The sequence below is a fragment of the Sphaeramia orbicularis genome, chromosome 10 (genome assembly GCF_902148855.1).
Source record: "Sphaeramia orbicularis chromosome 10, fSphaOr1.1, whole genome shotgun sequence".
Classification (NCBI taxonomy): Eukaryota; Metazoa; Chordata; class Actinopteri; order Kurtiformes; family Apogonidae; genus Sphaeramia; species Sphaeramia orbicularis.
The window spans coordinates 23,997,862-24,024,800 of NC_043966.1; the positions used below are offsets into that span (position 1 = coordinate 23,997,862).

The following is a 26,939-nucleotide window of genomic DNA, read 5'->3' on the forward strand; positions in this document are numbered from 1 at the left end:
ATTTGTTTAGGTTAATAATTTTGTTCTCCCTTTGATGAGACTTCGTTATTTCTTTGTCCATTGCTGTTATTGGTGAGTATAAAAAAAAAAATGTCTATCCCTCCCTCACTCTTAAATGGGTCATCGGTGATGCGGTGGTTAATTTTCTCTTATGAAACCTCTCTAATCTACCCAGTCATTGTGATGAATTGACAAGTAATTCAATTATATGATCTAAATGAAATCATGTAAAAGGGTCCACTCTAAACACAGTTTTATACTCATAGTGCAGATAAAAGAACACTCCGTGATAAAGTTTTTTGGATTACTTTATTGAACGTGGTGAAACAGCCAATGCACACGCCACTAATATTTCACATCCACTCTGGCTTAAGCAAATTCTGAAACAATACTCTGAACTTCTCAAATACAGTCTTGTATCAGTAAAGGTACAAGAAAAGGCCACTGGGACTGTTTCGATAATTGAAGGTAAAATAAATGATTTCAGCAAAGCGGCTCACCTTGAACTTCACACAAACAGGACACAATGAGCTGAAATAATGAGAACAATACAACGTTTTGGTACGGGCGTAATTTAAGGCAAGTTTACATTCTAGTTTGTCCTTCAGAGTTACAAGGCACCTGCTTATTGGAACAATTCAGTATGAGCCAGTAAATTATGTGAAAATGAATGTATGTCAAATAAATCCAAAGTTGTTAATGACACATTTATCACAGGCACATCTGCTTCCACAGGCCACGTGACTTTACCAAATTAACCAGGTTTATTATGTCTTTGTTTACTTGTTAAAGTCATTTCCTGCTGTACTTGTACGTCACACTGTAGCCGAATTTCCTTTATGGAACCAAATAAACCAAAACATCCTGGTTAATCTGGTAAAACCGCTTTATTGAAGAGGCCACAGTTCATAATTTGAAACGGCAAATATATTAAAATAGATTTCCTGTTACAGTGTTTTGCTGCAACAGGAAATAAACATTGAATTAACACAGTTCTTACTGAAACAGCTTTCAAAGTGTGTACTGTATTGTTTTTGCTGACTTCATTTTAAAGGCTCGGACGGGAAAATTCTGTGAAGTTTCAGACTCTTTAAGCCCTTATGAACCTTCCAGTCCATGAAACTGCACAGACCAGAGGTGACTTCAGGTCTTTTCCAAGGCTTTCACACACAGTCCTCAATAAAATCTATCTCCTTATAAAATACACTGACTGTAGCTGTCCATTTAATGCCGATTAGTTTCTGTAAAGCATGTTGCTGCAGAAAAGTGTGCTATAAACAGAGCTTATAATATTCATGAGTGAAACTGCAGGTAGAGGACAGGATGACGGATCAGACTTTGGCATCGCTGTAGTGAGTCGGTGCTCATCTATACCTCTTCATTACGACTATCTATATTATATGCATTACATTTTCATCTTTGGAGGCTGTTGATGTGAATCACATGAATCAGGTCATGACTAAGAAATGAGAACAATAATCAACAGCTAAGAAAACATACATAAGGATTAAATATGTTCAAAAATAAGAATCTCCTCAGTTTGCCATTAAAATGTAATTCACTGATTGTCATAATGTTTTCAACCTGATTAAACCCAACATGTTCACTGTGAAATTCACTTTAATTGTGCACAAGGTGGTTCTTTAGCACATATTCTTATTACAAAGAGCTTAACAAGTCTGAACTAACAAGAAGATGCACAAGGGTAGAATGCAGAAGGAAAGGGACAGTGAATGATGGTGTCTAAGTGTCTATACCAGACTCCCTGGCCAGGACACCACAGTCAGCGTGACTTTATTCTTCTGCAGCTTAAGCATCGGGATGAGAGATGAATTGTTCATTCCTACTGTAGTGGCTCCGTTCACGGCCACTATCTCATCACCGCACCTGGAAAGACAGAAGCACAGCCCATGGGTAAATGTGGCGTCTCAGTGTGTGATGACAGCAGAGAGGGCCAATCGTGTTAAACTGTGGTCGACTCACTTGAGGCGTCCGTCGAAGTGAGCAGGTGTACCAGGCACGATGGTTTTGATGAAGAAAGGCTGTTGGCCGTGACTCTCCTCGTAGCCTCCGACGATGCTGAAGCCCCAGCTCTCATTGTTGGTCTTTTGGAGGACAATGTCTCGACACCAGTGCATGTGACTGAAAGGTTAAAAAAAAAAAAAAAAACATAATACAGCTGAATTAAGGATGGAAATTAATTTGATTTATTATATAATTAGACTGTTATTGATTGTACTTGCAATGATTCCTTTATTGATTCCAGATAAATTTTATGTCAAGAAACAATAAGGCTACACACTTTTTCCAGCACCTCTGAGATGGAACAAAGGGAAACATCTTCAGCCCCTTTTCCACAGCACTTCTGTTACGGGAATATTTCGCCTTTATTCTGGAACGATGTCTATGTAAATGAAATGGTGGGATCATTTGGTCCCACCTTTATCGTGGCCTCTGGAGGTACCAACAGAGCCATGATAAAGGTGGAATCATGATTCCAGAACACTATGTAAAAGGAACACCTCTTGTTCCGCAACCAAGGTGTGACGTTTTGATGATGTATTGCGTATGTGACCCCTGTAACAGGGGGATTTAAAAATGAGTGCAGGCCGTGTACAGAAAACAAACATATCAGCGCAATCAGAAAGATAACAAACTGGGGAGACGCCGAGATCCACAAGCTGTTGTCACTTCGGGCTGAGGACTCATGCTAACATTTGTGGAACGGTGAAAGACGGGCCAACTCTGGAGAGGTTAACAACACCGCTATGCTTGGGGTATTTCTGTTGCGCAAGTTATACGTCACACTATACGCTGCGCTGCACCACCGCCGTTTCGATTCTGGAACACAGGTCCGCTGTGTAAAAGTCCAGCCTGTCTCACCTCTGTTACTCCTTTGGCTTGGCTGTGGAAATTGGACAGCAGTGGAAAAAAGGTGGGATCACCATCTCACCTTTTTCCAGGATCTCTGTGTAAAAGTGGCTTTTGTGTGTTTTAGTTTTACTTATGTCTTGTTGGTCAAACAAAAACAAAAAATTGTGTGGAACTGATATTATTATACTGGATGTTTATCCTTGATAATGAACATGTTGCTTGATACCAAAGCAGTGGCACCTGAATGTTGAATATCTAATGATGGTATTCTACAACAGTGTTATGTAAAAGATTTGCAGCAAATGGAAACACCACCAGTGACAACTAGCAGTGTTGTCATCTTTAGTTGTGAATTGATGCAACAGTTTCAACTGTTTCTCTTCAACTCCTGGTTAAATGTTTACAGAAGTCTAGATATTAGTTTCATATCTCTGTGTAATGTGATAATTGTCTGAAAATAATATAAGCCGGTAGACCAATCTCTCTGATGGATCAGACACCTCGGTCTCAGAGCTGATAACAACAAAATGCTAAATTAAACCATTATGTTAATGTTGACCTCATGAAACCTATTTGAAGTGCAGAGAAGAGGCCTCAGTTGTATAAGACAAAAAAAGGGCAAAAATGACAAAAGACAGAAATTCTATAAAAGATGTAACGAGATAAAAATGGCATAAGACGCAAGACAAAAATACTGTAAAGGACAGAACAAGCTCAAGATCAGCATCTCAACTGTTTCTTTTTGTTTCGTTGATGAAAAGAGTCAGTCAAATACAGGCCAAAAATAATCATGTCATAATCTTGTAAATGTGGGTCCTAAAAATACACAATATCAATCTTTAGTCATCCTGACAAAGTTTAGGAATGATAGCCTTAGAGGACTGTGAGGAGTGAGTAACAGGATTGTAAGAGTTGTTTTGTCAGTGTTTCAGTGTCTTAGAGGCAGATGTACCTCGGCAAACCCAGCCAGCGAGTCCACAGAGGAGTCCAGTTGAGCATGTCTTCTCGCAGGTCGTCCACAGGGTCCAGTTCATCCTTACTGGAGGCGTCAGCGTCCTCCTCTGACTCCTCCGACAGTGTCTGAATGACACGGAGCACGACCTGCGACTGAGCCGTCTGAGCCTTGAGCGCAGACACCGCCTCGTTGTAGGTCAACTGTGTCAGATCGACGCCGTTGATACTCAGCAGAACGTCCCCTAAAGACATAGCGAGGGAGACAGATGGACTCAGAAAATCTGTGTTCAATATGACAAATATTTTATTACTATAAAACATCAGAGGAAAATTACAATGCTGGCAGATACTCTGTAAAGAGACTAACTCATTTCACCTTCAGCCACACTTTTTTTTTTTATCTCTGAATAACAGGATTTGCCTTTAAATATTTATCAAACTGTCACACTGTAATACATGCAATACCAATACTGCAGATTGATTTCCATTAAAATATTCACTCTGTGTTGAGGGTGTCTGAGCAAAAAATACCACATGAATAAGTTTTCAAGGTTAAACCATACTTATACAAGCTGAAGACACACTGTGTGGACACTGCCAACCTAAAGCTTTACTTCTCTTTTCTAAAAACATCTACTTGACGCTGCTCTGTACCTCTTTTGATGGTGCCATCTCGGTGCAGACATCCAACGGGCTGCACACTGGTGATGTAGACCGGCAGGCGGCTGCGACAGTCCCGTCCTCCGGCAATGGTGATTCCCAATGAGAGTCGAGGCTCCTTCTTCAGGCTCACGGTTTTCTCATGGCTGGAAAACCCACCTGGAGGATCCTGTGAGAACAGTGAGGTTTAACATGAAATCACTGTGACGGATGTAGAACATATAGCAAAAATTAATTTGTCATTGTAACCATTTAAAAACATAATTTCAGACCGACATTTTCCATTGATATAATCCAGGGTTGAATGTGTTTATGTGTGTGGGTATGATGGTATTCAACCTCAAAGTTGTTGATAGGATGACATTTTTCTTCTGGGTGGCATGAGGTTGGATTTACACATAAATAAACAGCCGGTCCTGCGCCCTCATGTATCCTACCACAGGTAGCTGGTGGAGGTGTGACTTAGTGTTGTGGCTGTTTTCCAGTAATTATTGTGCATGCAGCATGTGTGTGACTCATTAGCTCACTCCAGTTTCACCAGCACATAATAATTTTTACTGACATTGTGATGGTACAAGTAAAAAACCTGCCTGTCAAATGATTGGCTTTTGTGTGTCACTCATCATACTCTCCATTATCAAATAAAAGGATGCGAGTGCATGAGAGAAATTAATTCTGACATGTCTCGGGTTTGTTCATGCAACCAAACTTTGCAGATTTGTTATGTGCTTTCATGAAGGTTTGCATTTACTGCATTTAAGTGAAACTATTAAACTTTACATTCAACATTTTTGTCTATTGTTATCGATAAGGTATTTACACTAGTATTTATCACATAGGCCTACGTTAAACCATCAATTAAGTAACTGATTGGATTTTTGGATAATACTGGTTCATTGAACTTCCCATGTACTATAAATGCTTCATAATAATCAGCAATTTTGTTTGATCTCCTCTCCATTAAGTTTGTGATGTCAATTAACTCCAGGATCCTTTGACTTAATGGATTCTTGCAAAACCTCTTGTAGAAACAAATGTGAAACATTTGAGATGGAGCTGAGAGTTAAAGGTAGAGGTAATGTGTGAGGATCAGCACATCGCTCTCATAATGGAAAAGACGTGTGGAAAATGACAGCTTAAATCTTCCTTCTTGTTGCTTTCTGCAGTCTGTAAACTATCAGAAGGGAAGCTCGGGGGAGGTGGGGGCTCTTCCTCTCAACAGCAGGGAACCCCCTCCCCCCAGTAAGACGAAAAGACTCTGCTCCACAGGCGAAAGCTAACTGTTACCAGCTTTGATCCTCTGCCATCCAAAGAAACAACCAAAAAACAACAAGACAGTGGCCCCGTGACGGCAGAGTGAGCAGCACCCCAGGCCTTTTGATCAGGACAGAGGGAGGCCATACAGAAGGGCTTTCATCTCCCCTCACCGACGCAGGTGTCTGCTCTCAAAGATTCTCACCCCCCACTGGGGGGCTGCAAGTCTGTCCTACTGACAACGTATGATAGTAGTGTCACCGACAAAAGAATGACTCCAACAATTACGTAGTGTAAACAGAAGTCGTATAGTTTGTTAGGTATTTCAACAATACAAGAAAAAACATCCAGTAGCAGCAACAATAGGAATTGGGAATATCTGTTAATTTGAATATTAGTTTGCAACAAAATGTGGTATATTACCAAGGCCTATTACAATTATAACATAACTGTCAATTATTTTGCATAATTGTGATAACTATCTAGGTTCACGTATGTAAAAACAGCTCAATCACTATTTCCCCATTGTTTTCCACCTTTTTGATTTGACTGGTTTCTCTTTTAATGACATGATCTCAAGGAAGTTTAATTCCATTACTATCTGACATTACCAGGCATTTTTTTTGTATATTTCAGTAATAAGATCTACATGTCTTAGTTATGTTTGTCATATCATCACAGCAAAAATATTTGATTATATGGCCCACAAGACAAACAGAAAATGTAATTTGCACATGTTCCGTTTTGACTTGCTGGAAGTATTCTGCTGGAATAACGACGAATGTTTCCAACGCATGGGATTATCATTCTCCTTCCTTCCACTATCTCTCCTCTATCACTTTCAACGGCTACATGACAGAATGACATCCTCCGTGCTGCAACTACACCCTGAAAATGGCAAGTTGTGACAACGACCCATATTTTTTTTGTGCCCTTTTCTTTTAGTCATTTTAATACAACACGCCTCCTCATTGCACATATTTTACCAAAACAACTTCCTCCCTCAACGTTATTTGGCCAAGGCAGTGCTGCATTATCTGCACCAAAAAGTAGCCAAGCAACTCAGAGTACTTTTACTCCTTTTCCCAAAGGATTAATATGAGATTTATATACAGCGCTGGCACACTTCAAATGAAATGTGGACATAAATTTGGCTCTACAAGACTAGTTTTCAGAGCCATTGAACATGCAGGCTTGTGTACAAGTGAAACAAAATGGGCAGAAACAGAGGATCAGGTTGTCGTATTACCTTCATGTAGGTGGATCGTCTCCTGAAGTACTGGGGCTCAGGCATCCTCCTGGCTCCTCTGCTGTGTTGTCCCTCTCTGCTACTTCCTCCTTCTTCTGGACAATCGGCAGGTCTCATCACGACAAAGTTGACCCGCACCTCACTGGCCTGAATTAAAAAAAACACAAAGCAACTGATTTCAAGACAAATACTTACAGATCTTATTTTGAAGTATGTTACTCACTGATGTCATTTACTCTGCACACATAATGAGTTTTCAGATTGGTTTGGTTCATTCTCTTTAACTTTTCTCACATATTTAAAGTCCATAGTGGATGCTCCTTTTGTTTCCAACATAAAGAAGAATTCAAAGCTACACAGAAGATCTTGTGTAATTGTTCCTATGTTTCAATTGGGATTTACACATACTGAATGAAAATGCATTAGTCTTGTTTTTTTTAGTGTTACTTATACTGGAAATGAAAGCAGTGTTTTAAAGTCTTCTTTGTTGCTACATTCAAATTTTCTGAGAAATAAAAATAAGCTTCTGAATAGGAGCCTTTTCAGTGAATACCTCTCATATTTCCATTATTGTTTGACTTGCTCCAACATGTAGTTCATTATTTGAATGATGAATTGGCAACGCATTACACAACATGAATGTCCTTGAATGCACCATGAAACACTATTTCACATCAGTCACATATCTGGTACAGTTTCAAGGCTCCACACGTTGAGTATCAAAACCTACTTGTGAAACTCAGATTAAAAAGAAAGACATGCATCTTCTTACACAAATATTGTAATTACTAGCTAAGTCCTGCCGAGCCTCTGGTTTGATCCTTCGATAAAAATGTGTTCATCATTCTTCATTATGAATAAATACCTGAATGATTTGGGCGGCGCTCTCAGGTGTGCCATGCCTCAGGTCATGCCCATTAATGGCCAAGACTTTGTCGTTGTTCCTCAGTTTTCCATCTTTTGCTGCTAAACCGCCGGAGAGCAGATCCAGGATGAAAACTCCACTCTCGTCTGATTTGCGGATGAGTTTAATGCCGAGCGGCTCGGTGCGCTGACTTTTCATTAGCGTGACCTGCAGGACCGTGCTGGACGTAGCATTGCCATGGGGACTGTGGGAGAGCTGGGAGGCAGTGGAAGCAGAGGAGGAGGAGGAAGGATGATGATCGGTGCGTGGGTCCCTCGTTTTGAAACCTTTCTCCTGCATAACGGTAAGTCTGAGTAGGGATGGCTGCTGCAGCACTGAGATCGCCCGAGCATGAGGGACGGACGCCAAACTGACATCATTCACCTGAGAACATCCGTAACACAGAAAACAAAATGACAAAACAGAGACAGACTGATCAGTTGATTCATCTGATCTGAACTGTTGCAGAACTTAGCTTTAACAGTGGTTAAAATTACTGACTTCAACTTTAAATCAACGACTCAAAATAAATTAATGGCTTAAAAAAATGTAATCACTTCCACCTAATTTTTTAATTGCTGATTTGCAGGTCAGTTTCAGATTTACTTTGACTTTCATGTTCAGTGATTTAGATTAATTTATTACACTGTCAACATTCAGTTCAACAGATATCCAATTTCTTATTAAGTCAAAGACAGTTAATTTCCATCAATAATATCAATACCATCAATAATATTGGCTTTTTCCTCCTGCACAATTAACTGAACAGCAAACGTAATCTTCATGTCTGCCTGTCCTATATGTAATCACAAAAGGCTGCCATTTAAAGTCCAGATTTCATAGGCTTCATAGTGACCTAGTTTCAGACATAAGAAAGAAAAAATAAACACAATCTCTGCGGTGACATTTTGGTTTCAAAGGCTCTGAGCAGAAAGACATACCGTGTAAAAAATGAAAAGTGAAAGGTTTTTTTATGTATTAACGTTAGTTTGAGGTAAAAAAACAAAAAAACCAAAACCTGTGCATTGACCTTTATAACCACATAAATAGGCTCAAACCAAAACTGAAAGTCGCAGTTCAGCAAACAATAATCATAAAATGAATTTTTCACCAAATCACGTCGTCCTTGTTTAGAAGGAAGGTCAGATCACACAATTTTCTTTTAAAATCTAAATAAATATTTTATGGGACTTTAAATCTTAGTGCTCTGTAATTCTGAAGAACAATATCTTCTATATATTCATTTTTATTCTTTCCAACAATCACTTTGATCATCTGAAAATTACTTTATTCTCTCTTATTATGATTTTATGTCCTTTATCCTTTCTCTTAATCATATTTCAATGTTTTAACATTTTATTGTTTGAGCATTTTATTTCCTATTTTTTATTTGCACTGAGCTGCATTTGTACAGTATAAACTTACCTTGCTTTTTTTATTTTGCTTGATGACGTTGAAGTCAACCAAAAAATAGAGAAGTAACTGACCTTCATTTACCCTCTGCTTCTGTTACTCTGTTTTTTTCCACAACTTTTTTTCCTCACATACATTCTATTGATCAGAGGCATAATAAAGACAGAATCAAACAGCAAGTAAAATATCTCACATTTTTCTTCGTAATTTGTGGCTTTTCTTTCATTATCAAATTGCTGCTAAAATAAGCATCTGTCAAAGCAATCTTTGCTTTACAAATCTGATATGAGAGTGGGCCTTCACAAAGAAAGTCAATGCATTGATTCACAGGGACAAGAAAGATAGAGTTTCAACAAATTAGGAATGCAGTCTTTGCTTTTCATCAGATCTCTTTACATCCACTGGCTTTCAATGAAGCCCAAAAAACTGCGGCTAAAGTTTCAGATCCTAGAGGAAGCCTGTTGGCTGGAGGTTTTATTTTCATTTCCAGATTTGGGATTGGTTGGCTCAAAAAGGGAAATGTTGCATTTTAAGACGACACAGAGGAACAGAGGTGCCGAAGCTGAAATAGTCCATGAGCTCAGTTTACAGGTGTACCACATTCCAGGAGAGCCGGAGGGAAGAAATCCAAGGTGAAAGAGGCTTAGTCAAGTCTCCTTTAAGACACTGAACATCCATTCTCCTCTGCGAGAATCAGTGTCGAGTTTATATTTAGATGCATGCAACTAAACTATTCTTGTTATACTTCAACTATTTATAAGAGTCATGATAGTGACCCTTAACTGATACTGACAAAAAGAATTAAAAAACTCTGGTTTATATAAACCACTGATACATGATTTGTCGGTTTTAAAAAAAGGGACCGATTACATTTTCGCCCACTTGTTTTTGTTGAATCTTGCCCCTCCCAAGAGAAAAGAGGAAAGTCAATCACTGATGACAATCAGGACGAGTTGCTTGCGGTGACACATTAATGAACTACATCATTAACCACGCCTTGTTACCATGGAACTGAAACTTGTTTATCTTGAACATCTGCTTTCTACCTTCATGCTGAAAAGCACCATGATTACAATATCATAACAATTCAGCCTCAGGCTGTTTGTGTCAAAATACATTACCCTGAAGTGTCCTGCAGTGCTACTTGAATCATTTCCTTGTTTTTGTTTGTTTGTTTTTTTATGTGACATTATGTGCTACTTTATCCCAGCATTTCCTCACTGAGTCTGTCTCACCTCTAAGATATGGTCCCCTGGGGCCAGTCTGCCATCACGAGCTGCTATCGAGTCCCGGACAATCTCCTGGATGACTATATTTCCCAGCGGTGTGTCTTTCCCTCCCACGATGCGAAGGCCCAGCTCCTCCTCAGGCTCCTCCCTGAACAGCTCCACCACGTTGGCCTCGGCCACCAGACTGGACCGCAGCGGGGTGTTGTCTGGAGGAAGACCACCAGAGACATAAATGGAATAAAGCGCTACATATACATGCAATTTATGTCAGATAATCCTGCTTTTCTGTTATTTTATTTGTAATAAAGTAAATTTAAAAAGTGAGTAAATCAGTAGTTAACAGATAAGACAGCTTGTCTCTGGCAGTCAGTCCTAATGTTCATGATAACACCGTCTCCCCAGGTTAATTGCTGCAACATGGGAACAAAGCAACATTGGATGAAAAATCCCAAAGGTTTAAACAATCAGACAGCTTTAAATACCCCACACGTCATTACTTGTAGTAGAAGACAAAGGCAGTGGTAGAGATATTACCACAATTCTCTGCTGAGGCACCTCTGACATCTGTACAAGTGTTGATTTATAAGTTCATGCCCTGAGGTAGAAGGAGGTGAGTTATACAGCTCTCGTTACATTAACGTGAAGTTCAACACTGACAGTGATTATGCAGGAAGTTTTAAGGTGATAGCTTCTGCATTTTTTCTGTTTCAGATAACTGAACCGTGCAAGTTCACTCCCTGTGAATGGACAAGGTGGACCTTTGTACAGAGACACCTCAGCCATTCGAGTTCATTGTGGGTAAGTGCATAGATCTGAGCCCTGTGGCAACGTACCACCATTATTTGTCAACTTGCCAAGATCATGAGCTGATGTTTCATTTAAATTGTTGAACTGTACATGAATATAATGAGAGCGGTACAACTCGTCTTCCTTCTACCTTAAGGCAACAAACTTATCAAATGCCCCTCATGTTTCCTGCCACTTCCAGCTTTTGTGATAAGGTAAATATGTTTGGTCAAATTCGGCAAATAAATACATTGAGATTAAGCTAATTTTCAACATTGAATCTTGTGGGTAACAACCAGTGAAATCTTTCTGAACATTATTATTTTGCTTGTTTTCAGAACAAAGTGAGGACAGAGTTGGCACAGATACCACACAAGTATTTGCACGCTGCACATCTATCAATTTTTTTTCTAATCTCTTCAGTATTACAAAGGAATTAATTCAGCAAAGACAGTGGAATCTGTGAGTAAATATGACTTTTTTGTTTGTTTGTTTTTTAAGATGAAAAGATTCCAACAATTCTTAACATGCAGTACCCGACAAAAGTCTTCGGCCGCTATTAGGTTCGTTGTTCTAACAAGATTATAATGATGTATTACAAAAGTTCTGTTACAACATACATACTAAATCTATAGAAAATATGAGAATGTTAGGAACAAGTGTCCAGTGTTTGGAGTGACCTCTCTTGAACTGTTCTGGGCAGATGATGTGAGATTTAGTGTTCTAATCTTCTAGTATTTTAAACCAAATTTAATTCAATACATGACAAATGCTTGTAAATGTTTGAGCTACTTTTTTTCATGAGCAGAAGTCACACCAAATAATGACTCTTGCCTGCACAACCCATTTAGTTTGTATTTTTAGGGAGTTTTTAATATTATGCACTGTATTACCATACATTTTCTAGTTTTATCTTAATAAAAAGACTGAGAAATACAAATTATGCTCATTACGCCCCTGAAAAAAAATAAATAAATAAATGGTGGCCTGAGATTCCTCCACAGTGCTGTAAATAGAAAAGAGTGAGTGTATACTGTAATCATACTTCTAAAGGTCTTATACAGGATTCATTTGATGAAAACATATCAAACATCTCAGGGTGTCTGATCCCCCATTGCGTGACAACCACTGGAGTGGACTTTAATTGAACTGGTCTGTATGTTACTCACAGGGTTTTTCCCCTGTGAGTAAATCAGTGTTAGGGTAAAACATCTGTGAGCTGGTACGTGTTCCAACTTCTAGGATGATGATTCACCTGAGACGCAATGTGAATAAAAACCTTGAGGCTAAGAACATTTGCAATCCCCATCTGTGTATCTGACAACAAACCCCATCTGAAGAAGGGCAGGATTTTTGGTTTCCACAATCACAACACTAAGCAAACTTTTACCACTAAACCTTGGAGCATTGTCTATGATCAACCTTTAATTATGAATCCTTTCCTTAAGAAGTGGTGACTCTAATTATCCTGTCTGGCCACAAAGAAAAAAAGACACGTCCTTGAACCATTTTTAAAACAGCAGCAGTTAGGATGCTACAAGAACTCCATACCATCCTCACTTTCTTCGTAGGCAGGGTTAATGAGGCCAGGCTCAGGCTGATCTCTGCTGGAAAGTCGGGGCAGTGTTGCAGACTGTTTAGCATCACCGGACAAGTCTCCATCCCCCTTACGTCCCTTTAACTCATTCCACGAGGGCCTCTTCCTCTTCTCTGCTTCCTCCCTCAATCTTTTAAAAACAGGACATCTGGGGGAAGACAGAAGCATGTGGGAACTAGTGCCAAGAGGGATACATGTGAGGCTATTTTATCCTTACAGAAATAACACATGTGAGTATCAATCTTTAGGAGGAAGTAAGAATAATTCCCAGAAGTGCCAGGGATGCATTTACATAGAAATGAAGAGAAAGGAAAGGAGACGGGTGAACGCATTCATTCATAAAATTCAGAGGAGAAGCACTATGCAGATGAGCAGACAATTTCACTGCATTGCAGGGTGAGATAGGTTGAGTCTGATGAGTGCTGGGACTGCTGCTTGTTTCTCATGCCTGAACTTTGCCTCCTCATTGTTTGTACAGAGAGGTTGCGGCAGGACTATCTGTCACCCACAACAGACTGTATCAGTCCACTGAGATGATAAGCACCTCGGTGGAAAACAAGATGACTGACCTGCAGCTCAACTTTAGCTCAATAATTATGCGTCTGTTTGGATGAAGAGAACTGTGTTTTTGTGCGGTACCAGAAATAAACGGTATAACTTCAAAGACAGAAAAAACAGCCACTGTAAACAAACAAAGAGGGGAAACAATGTTGATGACAGTCATTTTACACACAGAAGAATTCTTGTGTAATGACATAAAAAATGTTGCAACAAAATGTTTAGCTCTAAATGAAGACCTATACTTACATGGTACTGGTTAGACACGCTTTCCTAGATTACACTTTAGTATCACATCACTGGTCAGCTGTGTTTTTGTTTTCAGTGACTGGCTCAGCTGGTTGACATAAAGCTACAAATTTCAATACACTTACATCAACTTAGGAAACACTGAAACTTAACTCTACTAGAAACAATGGTAAATAAACATGAATAAACAAACTGTAAACATTGACTGTAGCTGGACATTTTGGAATAGTGTCCATTAACTGCTGTTGTGACTGTACCAAAAGAGCATCAGTTCAAACAGGAACAAAATTCCCCAGTGAGTTGCAGGGGATTTTGTTTGGTTTGGAAAAAAGTTTTGCATTTCAAACATCAGGAAGCATAATTTTTAACAGCACTACACATTCATATTTTTTATGATAACTCTTAACACTGAATCTTATATGAAAGGCTTATATTTGTGTTACTGATGAGAGGAAAACACTTCTATGTTAAATCATCATAAAAGTGTTTCATTGTCTCATTAAATAAAGTACTGAAGGTTTATACTGTTTTGCAGATGAAAGAAAATAAATACATTGAGATAGCTAACTCCACCTAAGTTCATGTGTCTAATTTAATGGGTATGTTTCAATAATGTGCATAAAATGTAATCAAACATAGCTGATATAAAGTTAAAGATAATATTGTAAGCTGCAAAATGATGAGGAAGACCATTTACATGCAAATTTGCTTTTTTCCTGATTTATGGATAACACCAACTGTGAATTTGGTTATGATGGCTTGTCATTTTTAAGCCTCCAGATGAAATGTTTTGGAAACACTGCTGAAGAGGCCAAATGATATGCACCAACATTACCATCATCCCTCTATGGTCTTAAACCTGTCTGCATGTAACATTAAGTAGTCCTACCTGTTGTGCAGGTGAGGCTGCAGTTCACAGCGCTGCATCTGCTGCTGGCACTCAGCAGAGTGAGGACACATCACAGTCAGTTTGTCCAGCAGGTTCCTGACCAGCAGGCTGGAGGGACGGCATTGGTGTAACTGCAGCCGCTGGCGGTCCACAGGGCAGAAGTCCTGCTCTTTCAAGAAGTTACTCAGGCAATGAAAGCAATAGGTGTGTCCACAAGGGGTGTCCATAGGTCTGAGCAGGGGTTGCAGACAGATGTGGCACACCAGCTCATCGTCCACTTCATCCTGATACTCATACAGGTGGCTCTCCTGGCCTTCATGCTGCTGGCCGCACTCCTTACAAACACGTGCCCACGACAGCCCTGGGGTGCTGCTGCTGGACACCTTGGTTTCTGTCATCACCAATGGCTGAAGGATGTCAGTCCTAAGGTCCTTTGAACTGAAAGTGTTTTGTATCCGTTTCCTTCCAACTGTTTATCTCATCAACAAACTGCAGCGTCTATGTGCGCATGTTCCAGGCTGAGTCTTCTCTTAACTGCTGAAAGTGAAACACCCATCCATGGTCAACAATGTTATCTCCACTCCTTCATTATGCCTTTCTGTTGAGAGAGAAAGACTGTGAGCTCGACTGCAGATGTTGAACTTTTCCTACTCATACCGACCAACTCCACAGGAAATGACAAATCCACAGAGCAGCAGCAATATGGCAGCAAGCCGCAGCTGCTTCCTCTCAGCAAGTTTCCTGAGGGACAAAAGGAATTCTCATCTCAGCTAAAAGTCACTGTGCACTTAATTGAAAAGGGCTAAACTCTGTGAAAATGCTGGGCTGGAGGAGGTAGGAGAAAGCAGAATAACGCCAAACCCCTACTAATGGGAACGAACAAAGACATGGCACAACATGAGTGTAAGAATTTTGAATGAACTGAGCAGAAATGCAATCCCATCACTAATGACCCCTTGCACTCCATCGGCAGTGGACTCCTTGCCTTTGTGTAGTTCCTAATCTCCTTTAATTCCATTTCATAAGGAGAGTGCTGATTAGGAATGCATTCTTTAGAAAACTTTTAGCCACATAGTCCACACATGACTAAACTAAACACAAACCTACACTTTAAGTCTGATTCCACAAAATATATCATCTAGGATTAACTGCATGTGCATGTGAACTACGTGAAGTGCAGGCCACATAAAAATAGCCAGTTTTTGTATTGGAACACACTAGGACACTCTGTCTTTAGTACTAGAGGGACTTCAAACATTCTAACTTGATTTCAGATAAAACCGTATAAAAGAGATACCAACTATGGCTCAAAATAAAGTTAAGATAACACTTGCTGATGCAAACAAGCTAAAAAAAAAGCTACCTCAAAGAACTTTCAGCCTGGAGTTTTCTTATATTTCTGACCTTAGTCTAGATTTCAGGTACAAAAAGACTGCATTACCTTTGAGCTACTCACCCGAGATGATATCTTTGTTGTCATGCACCAAGGAGCCACTGCACGCAAACACAAGACTCTAACCTAGCAGCTGCGTTGGCTGCCTGAAGCCCGAATGAAACCAGAGCCCTGCCTCTTCAGCTCACCGTCAGAATAATGTGAGTCTGTGTGTGTATGTGTGGACACTTTTGTGCATGACTATAGATGTGTATGAGCTCTGATTGCACCGGTGCAAGGAATGCAAGTGGGAATTGGTGTAACTAGGCAGAGTGGAGCTCAGCCCAGAGGAAAGGAAACGTACTCCTCTGCTTGTGTCGACGCCACTAAATGTGAGTGTTGTGTATATGTGTGTGTTTGAAGGGGGGCGGGAGTTCAGGTTGCTGATGCAGCACTACACAGGTAAAGTACTCTCACAGAGTAGCTGAATGATTGCAAACACACAAGCCTGATTACAAGTATGTGTGCACACATTCTTCCACATACATGCACTGTAGGCGAGGTCACAAAAGACCTTCTCTCTTTCTCTTTCTCTCTTTGTCTTTTACTTTGCACAACTGATACCTATTCCTGTAATGGATAGGGGTCACGAATCCTGTAACACAACAAGGGAAGCACTTAGAAACCAGGCTGCGCACCATTTTTTTGGAAACCACATGACCTAGTGTGAGAATTGGGCAAATCATTAACAAAGAAGTCGCAGCAAAAATTAAAACCTTGGAGTAGCGTCAGCACAAACTTTGTTGAAATGACAAGTAAAAAAGTACAGTTGAAAAGCATTTAACTATATTTTTTTACAATGAAATAGAGGATAAATAATAAGTATTGGTAAATGTACTTTAACGATTCCTTGCAAGATGTAACCATTCACATAAAAATCAGCCAGTGTAACATATTTTTAAAGTTCAGTCATTTTATTCGATGTAAAATACCAATAATCAGTGAAATGTCAGATCAATATTGGGTTATAGCTGATACAGAGTCTATCTTTAGCAGTATAATAAACTGGTATTACAGATCCTGGTATAAAAAGGATATTAGGATCTCTTATCAATAAACAATTAACAGTTTCTAACAGTTTCACTGTTGTCAAATTCCTTGCCAATGGAGTATTATTTACTTTGCGACAAAGTGATATGAATGTACCAGCTGGGAGTTACCACTGAACACAAGAGGGAACTAAACTCATTGCGTTCACTAAGGAAACAGCCCGTCTTCATTAGCAGCAGTTTTGAAGGAAGATGTGCATGGCCCTGGTGGTGATTTATACTCCACTGCTTTACTTTACTGTGTCTGAAGGTGACTTGTAGAGCTGACCCATAAATCACAGGTTCATCATGTTGCAGGGCTGGATGATAAATAGAATACACTGAATAAACAGCAATTTGTGCTACGGGTAGGTAAGAAATGGCCAATGTGTCACGAATGTTTCAAGGAAATTATTGTACACATACAACTCAAGACATTTTCACAAGGTGAATATAATACTGGCTTAGGAGCTACTTTATGCAATATAGGAGGATTTAAGTAATGGACAGCCATGTCCCTCACAACAAGCATAAGTAACAAGAAAAATGTCAGATGAGAACAGACCCATTTACAGAAGCAGGAATCTATCTTTGACAACCCCAATGCTGTCAGGAAATTAATTGAAATGACACAGTCTAAACTGATTATGACTACTAATGCAAAGTGACCAAATTATTATGTTACATTATTGATAATATATTACACAGGAGGCAAGATTATCGTACAAATACAATTATTATGCAGCTGGCAGATCTTGTCAGCACAAAAAAATGCTTTCTTAGTCCATCTAAACCTGCTTTTTCCCTAAATGTAACTTGTATGACTTTGACACACATAAAAACCACTTCAGAAAAAAAATACTTAAGTATGTGTCATATGTCACCTTCAGGTAAAATACAATGAGACACTATCACATTAAATGGTGTCAGTGCAGTGCTAATTGCCATACTAGTGTGTTTATTTATCACAAGTCATATCATCATCACCACATTATTGACCAATGTTATTGCACAACGTTAATTTTCCTCATATAGTGTTCACTTTCTCCAGTAACAAAGTCCTTTTCTCCAGGATACAGGTTGATGCTCTGAAATCAATACAGATACTCATCTTTCTTGGGATCCTCCGTGTAAAATGGAAACTTGTCAAAAAGCAAAGCACAACATGTATAGTGCAAAAAACAACTAATCAATGGGTTGATTAGTCAATTAATCCATTATTTTTTTTTGGATCATAAAGACCAAATATTACTCAAATTACGCTCTAAACACTGACATTTGCTGGTGGTGGATGTAGTTTAAAATAATCACCAATTAATTAAAGTAGCTGACATCACAGCCAGTGTTATCTATTGCTTTAACAAATTCCTTCGGTGTTAAATTTCTTCAAGAACATTTAACACCTCTTCATAAGTATAGTTTGACATGGACTAAACCTCAATATAATCCTATAAGAGCCAAACACACAGGAATGTAGCGCTTCAAAAACATTTTAGACTTCTGTGCAAGTCCATGTTTATGAAACTAGCACAAGGAAATATATTTTTACTGGTTCAGAGCCAAGTAAAGTATTTCTGCTTATTACAACTGGTCTCTAGGAAGGAACGCCTTCACCCAAATGCCTTGTGAACATGTGACATCCTAAGCTTCGGAGGGAAATGTCTGGGTTCATACAGTGTCCTCCAGTCTCCCACAGGATTACCCATGTGGCGTTCCTACAAAGCTGAGCCGAGTCACTCGCTTTGATGGTCGATATGAGTGAGTCACATGTACTGCCACACCCACAGTGAACACAGGTGAGCCATGTTAGATAAATACCCATGAGGCGAAAATTTATCATGTCTACCTCTGCCTTACACTTATGTCTGGTATTAGTATCTATAAAAGACCAGAAATACTGTTCTTAGGATGGAGTAGCAATCATTACCTAAAAGGGGAATAAATGATTCACTGGTATTATCAAGTGAGAAGATCCAAATGGGTTTTAGATCAAAGTAGGTATCATTTTTACTTATTATCTAAGTTACATGTCCTCGAATTAGTTTAAATGTACACTTTATACTATGAGATCCTTTAGTCAAATAATGTTTACAACTTACATAAGCGCTATAGCAACAACATGCAAATCCCCTGATTTAAATTTATAAAGGACAATATTTGCATTACTTATTGCTGTGGTGATATAAAAGAAAAGTCAAACAAAACAAACTGAGTGCTTCTTTAGTTTAACATCACTCCATTAGTCTTCATAACTTCTTCCCAGTTTTGTCATTCACACAAAACCAAACCGGTTTGAGTGTCACAACAGACTGACATGTGCTACTGTACAAATGTCTCGCCTCCAAAACCCTCATGATGTTAAGCTTATATACACATTCCTCATCCACCAACCTGACAACACCTCCAGCTTTGATTTATCTGCCAAAAATATCTCTCTTATTTTCTGCTTGAAGGGCAGAAAGGTTAAATGCAACATTTCTATTACTTTCTCACAATATACTACAATACTGTGCAGAGGTCTTGGACTATGTCTATTAGCCTATGTCTCTTATTAGTCTATTAGCTATGTTGTTTTAGTTGTTATGATAATAACAGGTATTCCTCAATGTCTTCATTAAAATCCCACAAAAAATATTAACTACACAGCTTCTACAGGAAATAATCAGTGTTTAGTGTGATCTCTGGTTTCACAACAAAACATAAACCAAAGAATAAGGAAGTAAGAAAAGTCAACTGATGCGTGATTTTGCTACAATATACAGATGAATCTGTATTGTTAGGAAGTGAATTTTCCATTTGGGAAAGCTAATTTAGTCCCATCCGGGTTGTCTAGTAGTTGTGTTTCCATATATGTAAAACAAAAACTTAAACTTGCCTGAAGTGGTTTTTGTCTTTGTCAATAAAGGAAAACAGAAACACTGACATGGCAAACACTTACCTAACATGACAGGTTTCCTGGAAAAACAACAAAATTCTCTCCTTCTTCTACTACGTTTCCTAGAGCCATGTGTACCATAGTCTTTACCACCACCTTCAGAGGACATGATGCTGCTAGTTTCATTTGCTTTGAATTGCTAAAGTTTATTTTAAATCCATTCTTCACATTTTCTTTTTCCTTCAAATTTTATACAAACATGGCTGATGACAAAATTCTTTATATTTTTAAAAGAAAATACGCAATGTTGTGTTGTTAGAAATGCAATAGTTTTAACACAACAGGCAAAAATAGACTGAATATCTGTGCCAAGTATTTAAGTTGAAGTGGTTGATTGTTTATTAGTATTACTGGTCAAAAAACAACCTTTAAGCATATTCTAATGACACTATTGCGTTTAGGCTACTCTTTGCCTGTATTTTCAGGCTGTAGAAAGTGTAGCTACTACATGACGCATCCTGGCTAACCACAGGTGTTTTCCAGACAGATGATGGTGTTGTGTGTGTGTGTGTGTGTGTGTGTGTGTGTGTGTGTGTGTGTGTGTGTGTGTGCGTGGTGTGTGTGTGTGTGGGTGTGTGTGGTGTGTGTGGGTGTGTGGGGGGGTTGTCTGACTAAAACTAATTACCCATCTCTGATTAGATTCTGACAGATGTGATCTGGACATGTGTCCACTCTCTATTCCATGTCTCATCACAGAACCATGGAAAAGTGGGGTATCCATCTCGGTATGACATGGTACAAGGTTCATCTGAAATTGTACTTATATTTAGTCTTTTAATTTGGACAGAAATGAGAGGGCTGCAGAAGAAAGCTGTGTATTTTCATTTTCTGGTGTATTTGCCCAGTGATTTAGGGTCTTTAAGACTGCAGAAATGACTGAATTCACAGGGAATGCACTGACGTATCAGCTCAACATCTGCTTTAACTGACTGCCATTGCCTATCTTCAAATCAGATGACATTTACAGATGGCAATGCCTGATATACAGAATGCGTCTTAAATCTGATGATCAACTTAGTGCTTTTTCAGCAGGTTTGAAAGAACTGAAAGTGAGTTATAGTTTCTCTGGCACAAATGAAAACAACAAAACATACCAAAAGTAAGTGCACATCTGGCACAAAATATACAATTATACAGCACAAGTGGGACATCCACATGTAAACATTCCCTTTTAAAAAATGATTCCACAGGGTAAAATAAGTATGTTTTGATGTGATGTAATTTAGTTTTTAATCCTCAATTGTTGGTTTTGTTCTTGAAGATGTTCTGTCTCTCATCCAAGCGACAAAACATTTTCAAGAACAAAACCAGTCCAGTTTAACTTTGAAAAGCAACTAAGGATGAAAATTACCTACACAAAGAGTATTTGCACATACATTTGGTTTTTAGTGTTTTTGTTTTTTTTTTTCAGACATAGCAGGGTTGAAAGGGCTGAAAGAGAGTTATTAACTTCCCTGGCACAAATGAAAACAACAAAAAAAGACATGAGATTAACTGATTATCCAAGTTAATTGTACTTTACTGTAACACTGGTGGGATTACATGTATTAAAAAATACCTCACTACTGCCTGCAAGTATTTCAAGAAGCATATACCCACAGAAATATAAGCAGGCTGCGTATAAATGAGTCTTTCCAAGGACATTTGTGATCACTTTCCACCTCTGCCTCCATGTCAGTGTTGTCAGTGGGACCATAAATAACTCACTGTCCCCCTTGACTGTCGGTTCGCTCCTAATCACTACACCGCTGTGACAGATCCAATGACAGAAGAGGTAATAAAGTAAGGTTATACAGCTATGTAACAGTAAGACTGACGGTATTACAGCTCGTAGACACCCTGACATGGCCTCACCTACAGCGCATACATAACCTACCTCAACAGCGATAACGTCAAACACACCTTGACCGCGGAAACTCACTCTGTACCGACGGTGTTTCAGTCCATACACGTATGTTTAGCTATCAACTCCAAGATATTAAACCCTTAAAAGTCTAGCACGGCTTTGTTAGCTATTTGTTTACATATAAGACCACGTTTAGCTCAAGGAGAGACCGAAACTCGTCTTACCTGTGAGGAAGAGGAGGAGGAGGAGGTCGATTTCCGGAAGCGGCTAACTAACTAACTAACGTCCCGCTAGCTTAAAAAAAACCGCCGATATCTGGGTGAAATTAGTAGAAAACGGCGTTAAAACACCTCTGAGATTGAGCTAAACGTTCACCTCCGACTTTGCGGGGCATTTTACCGCATTGCTGAGGCTGAATGGTCCCGGTGAGTCCGTCCCCAGGTGGAGTTCAGCCTCCTGCTTCGGGCTGGGCGACTTTCCCAGTTTCGAGCAAACACAGTGAGAGCACAGGAAGAAGAAGGAGCAGGTGAAGTGTACACAACACACACACACACACACACACACACACACACACACACACACAGACACACACACAAAGACACACAACACAACGCTCTGTTACCTACAGTGTGTGTCCGTGGTGGGGCTGTGGTCCTGCTCCTACAGACTGTGTACAATAACAACATCTATTATCTGTGTGTGTTTAGCTGAACTATAAAACAGATCCAATGAGCAGTGATGGAAGTATCACAAGTACTAATACCACACTGTACTACAACTATGAGTACTGCATTCAAAACCTGAAGTACAACTGTGTGCTGAAAATAATGTACACATATACTTATTATAATGTGAATGTATATTGGTTATTTTATCCTATAATGATGCATTATATTCAGGGGTTTTATTATTTAGTCCAGTTTTTATGTAGTATGTACTTGTTTTTTTTGGATTCATAGTACTATTCATTTTACATCTGCAGGTATGTATGTTAAAACTCTTCTAAAACTGTATACACTGAAGTATTCCTGTTAGTGTTTTATCAATATGTACTCGTTTTTGTTCATATTACTGCTGCACTAATGTTTGTTTTGTTATGTTAAGATTATTTTAACTACTGCATACTGTTGGCTGGTTTATTCTGCTACAATACATCGTATTAAGAGGGTTTTTCTTTTATTTAGTCCAAGAAACAAGACTGAATCAAACAATTAGTGTTTTTCCACTACATGCTTGTTTTTTCTTCATATTAATGCTGCAGAAATATACATTGAAACTGTAATAAACATGTATACAGAAAATGATTCCTGTTAGTATTTTATCAATATGTACTGGTTTTTGACTCATAATACTGCTGTACTAATCTCTATTTTATGTTAAGATCATTTTAAATATTTTATACATTGTTGGCTGTTTCATTCTACAATGATGGACCATATTAAGAGTTTGGTTTTTTTGAAAATTTAGTACAAGAGAGAAGATTGAGTGAAACTGTATGTTAGTGTTTAAAAATATTATTTTTGGATTCATATTACTACAGCAGAAGTGTATGTTATACTTGAGTGATGTAAATGTTTAATCTATTGTACATACTGCTGGATAGTTTAATCTACAACTACAATCTATTAGAGTTACCTCCTTTAAGTTTACAGTTTTTAAACATACAGATTGTATATATTTTTTAATCGTGTGCTCCATGTAAAATTTCTATTTACTGTTGGCTGCAGGTACAAAATAAATTTCATTGTGCACTGTGCTATGTGTAACTGGATGTGTGAGGAATAAAATATTCATCACATTCAACTGTTAGCATTTTCCAGTTAAGGTTTATTTATTTATTTAATTTACGAAAAAAGAATGAGTAAAACTGTCTGCAGAAAGGATTCCTGTCAGTGTCAGTACAGTTTGGACTTGTTTTTGGATTCTTATTACTGCTGCAGAACTGTATTATATTACTTTGAAAGCTGTAAATGTTTAACATTGAGCTCATTTTAGTTACTTTACATACTTCTGGCTTGTTTACTCTACAACAATGCATCATATTCATCTGTGTTCATGTTAGTGTTTAAATATATACTTATGTTTGGACTCATACTACTGCTGCAGAAGTGTATGTGACATTTTACTGCTGTAAATGTTTAAAGTCGAACTCATTTTAACTACAGTATCTACAGTAACTACAGTATATACTGTTGGCTAGTTTAATTTTGCAACAAGTCATCATATTCATCTGCTTCAGTCCCTCTACAGATGATCATAGACCCCCCACAATCCTTATTACATAGTGAAGTAATATTCACTACACAGATTGCAATAGTGGCGTATATGAAAGCCTCTATCTCCCATAAGGTTAGACCCAGAGCTCTGAAATTTCCTCGAAGTGTAGATGACAGGATGTAGAAGATATGTGTTGATAAAGCATAATCTGGCACATAGCATATCCTAGTTACTCTTAGTCAAATTAGATATATTTTAGACGAGGTCAAAAACAGTTTTTGAGTTATCTGTGAACTGATGTGATGTAGACTCTGTTTTTTGCCACATGTCAAACAAATAGTTGCAGACAATAGAAGATGTTACCTTTCCAATGAGGTATCACACTCGTATTTAGGTCTTGCACTTCTGCTCTTTGACCAACAAGTCAAAAATACCACAAAGAAGGCAGATTTCAGGTAAAATTATGTGCAAAAAATATCCCTGTCCATGTTTTATAAATTTATACTTGTATTTGGACTCAAATTAACTGCTGTAAATTTTAAGTTGAGCTCATTTTAACAGCTTTGTATACTATTGGCTACTTTAAGGTGCTTCAGTCCATCACATTAATCTGTTTCATCTTTATGCCAATGCATTTTCCACTGAAGGAGTTTTCTTATGTAAAGAAAGAAGATAACCTCCTCAACCCATACATTCCACCATTCTACATCAATACATTTGAGGTTCATTTGGAGACAGGAATTTGTAGTAAAGGTGTAAGAAATTAAAAAGTACAGTATTTGCTTCTGAAATGCAGTGGAGTAGAAGTATAAAGCTGGATGAAATGGAACGTATACCTCCATGTGTATTTGATGAGTAGTTAAGTGCACATCTGGCGCAAAATATACAGGGCGAGTTCAGCAAAAGTACATCAGCAAAAGTGGGACGTCTACGTATAAACATTCCCTTTTTTAACAGGATTTAACGCGCTGGAACGAATACGCTTTTGTTTGATTTATTATGGGTTCTTAATAGGCCTATAAATAAAAGAATATAAACTACAAGATTGAAGTAAAGTTAATTTTGAGGCAATTTTTCTTTCAGTAGTAAGTTAGAAGCTGCAGAACTCTTTTGCAAGAAACTACTTTGATAGAACACAAACTAAATAAAATTTTAAAAATATTTAAATAAACTCACTTGGATTGCAGTATCCAGTTTTGCTCTGCACTATGTGTCACATAGACCACGGATGTCAAACATCGTTTTATTTCAGGGGCCACATGCAGCCCAATTTGACCTCAAACAGGCCAAACCAGTAAAATAATAGCATAATAATTTCTAAATAATGACAACTCCACATTTTATGGTTTTAATGCAAAAAAAGTAAAATTACAATATGAAAATGTTTACATTACAAACTATCCTTCCACAAAAAATGAGAATAACCTGAACATCCATAAACAACCTGAAATTTCTTACCCATAAAGACCCAGTGCTACTTTTTGTCAGATCCCAAATTAAATTTCCTCTATATTTAACCTTTCTTAAGTGGTTTATCACCATTTATTATAATTTTATCTTATGTATTTTGCATTTTAACAGTATAAACCAGGTATTTTCCTGTATTTAATTTACTGACCATGTGGATGTTCATAAAGCTCAGATTAAAGTTGGGGTTATCATATCAAAAACAGAGAAAACTCCAGAAAAAGCAACTTTTTCAGTAAAATATATCATTAACTTGAACATAAACTCAGTGTGTTCATCCACTGTCACTGATCCACCTCCATGGTTTTACTGGTAGAATCATTTTGTAGAAAATTACGGTGTTTCCACATTCACTACGGAGCCTGTGAACGTCCAAATGGGTCATATCTGATGACATGAGAAGCATGACAAACTGCATTTACACCAATTATTTACATGTATTGATAAGATGAGTGGATCAGCATGTATTAAACAGTTTAGATCAGAAGATGCTTTTGGCTAGTGATGGATGTTGGGTTTCATGGGTTAGAAAAATTATTGCAATTTTAACAAGATTATGCCTCAACTTATCATTATACATGTGCGTTACAACTTACAGGTCACAGTGGATCTACAAAGGCACAAAACATTTAGTAGCAGGCATCTGGAACTGAAAAATATAGCATTTAACTTTATGATCAAAACAACTTGTCAAGACTCAGTGACACCCTTGAGAGTCAGTGTCTTCTGTGAAATTTTGCACTTTGAAAATTCATCCAATGGGCATGATTTAAACCCTTTGAAGGGCCAGTTTTGGCCCGCAGGCCATATGTTTGGCACCCCTGATGCAGAGGCTAATGCACACATGCCTTAATCAAAACACTTTTATTCATTCATTCATTATGCATATGACTAAGAAACACTTGAGTTATGGCAATAGCACTGAATAACTCAGCCTGGTCTGTTGAAAATGCTGCTTTATTTAATTTTTTCTATACTATATTATCAACAAAATAATCAATGAAGTGAATGAATGACTGTGATATCAATCCTAACTACTACCAGTTTGCTTCAGCTCTGGTGTTACAATGTGTGGTTTGTATCCACTTATAAATGCACTTTATAAGCAGAAAAACCCTGCTGGTGTCGGGACTGGTCCAGTTGAAAGAGCTGTGACACATGAAGCGCAATACCCCCTGCAGAATGGAAGGGAAGTCTCTGTGCCATAAAATCTCTGTGAAAGCCTGTTTCCACCAGGATTTATAGCTGTGGTAGGGAAACCTCAATACAAAGTGACATTTGCTGATACAAGCCCACAGAATGAGACACTCCATGGCGCTAATACAGATGTCAATTGGTCTGTATTTCATAAGACAGCCAGAAAGCACGGCTGTTTGTGTCCTTTTAGTCTTAGCTATG

General features: G+C 38.3%; 1 protein-coding gene across 4 annotated transcripts; it reads right to left on the bottom strand.

Annotated features, from left to right (window-relative positions):
• Positions 1-273: 273 nt before the first annotated feature.
• lnx2b (ligand of numb-protein X 2b) lies at positions 274-22,358 on the bottom strand. Of its 4 annotated transcripts, none has more exons than XM_030146154.1 (10): positions 22,082-22,358; positions 14,617-15,214; positions 12,884-13,068; positions 10,544-10,743; positions 7,857-8,279; positions 6,992-7,138; positions 4,483-4,657; positions 3,827-4,070; positions 1,984-2,142; positions 274-1,887 (listed from the first exon to the last, which is right to left on the bottom strand). In XM_030146154.1, exons 2-10 carry the CDS (start codon positions 15,012-15,014, stop codon positions 1,752-1,754), a joined length of 2,067 nt encoding a protein of 688 aa, XP_030002014.1. In that variant the 5' UTR covers positions 15,015-15,214; positions 22,082-22,358; the 3' UTR covers positions 274-1,751. The 4 variants fall into 4 exon arrangements, with proteins under 4 accessions (XP_030002014.1, XP_030002011.1, XP_030002012.1 ...); XM_030146151.1 differs by having other exon boundaries at positions 12,875-13,068; positions 22,082-22,357; XM_030146152.1 differs by having other exon boundaries at positions 12,875-13,068; positions 14,617-15,357; positions 22,082-22,357.
• Between the last annotated feature and the right edge of the window lie 4,581 nt (positions 22,359-26,939).

What these genes read in the sequence shown, in the direction of transcription:
- lnx2b (XM_030146151.1), bottom strand. Translation starts at nt 15,014, where the DNA reads ATGACAGAAACCAAGGTGTCCAGCAGCAGCACCCCAGGGCTGTCGTGG. An exon ending in AGATGGCACCATCAAAAGAG is followed by an intron (nt 4,071 to 4,482) that starts GTACAGAGCAGC and finishes CTATGTCTTTAG; the next exon opens with GGGACGTTCTGCTGAGTATC. An exon ending in CGCTGGCTGGGTTTGCCGAG is followed by an intron (nt 2,143 to 3,826) that starts GTACATCTGCCT and finishes TTAACCTTTCAG; the next exon opens with TCACATGCACTGGTGTCGAG.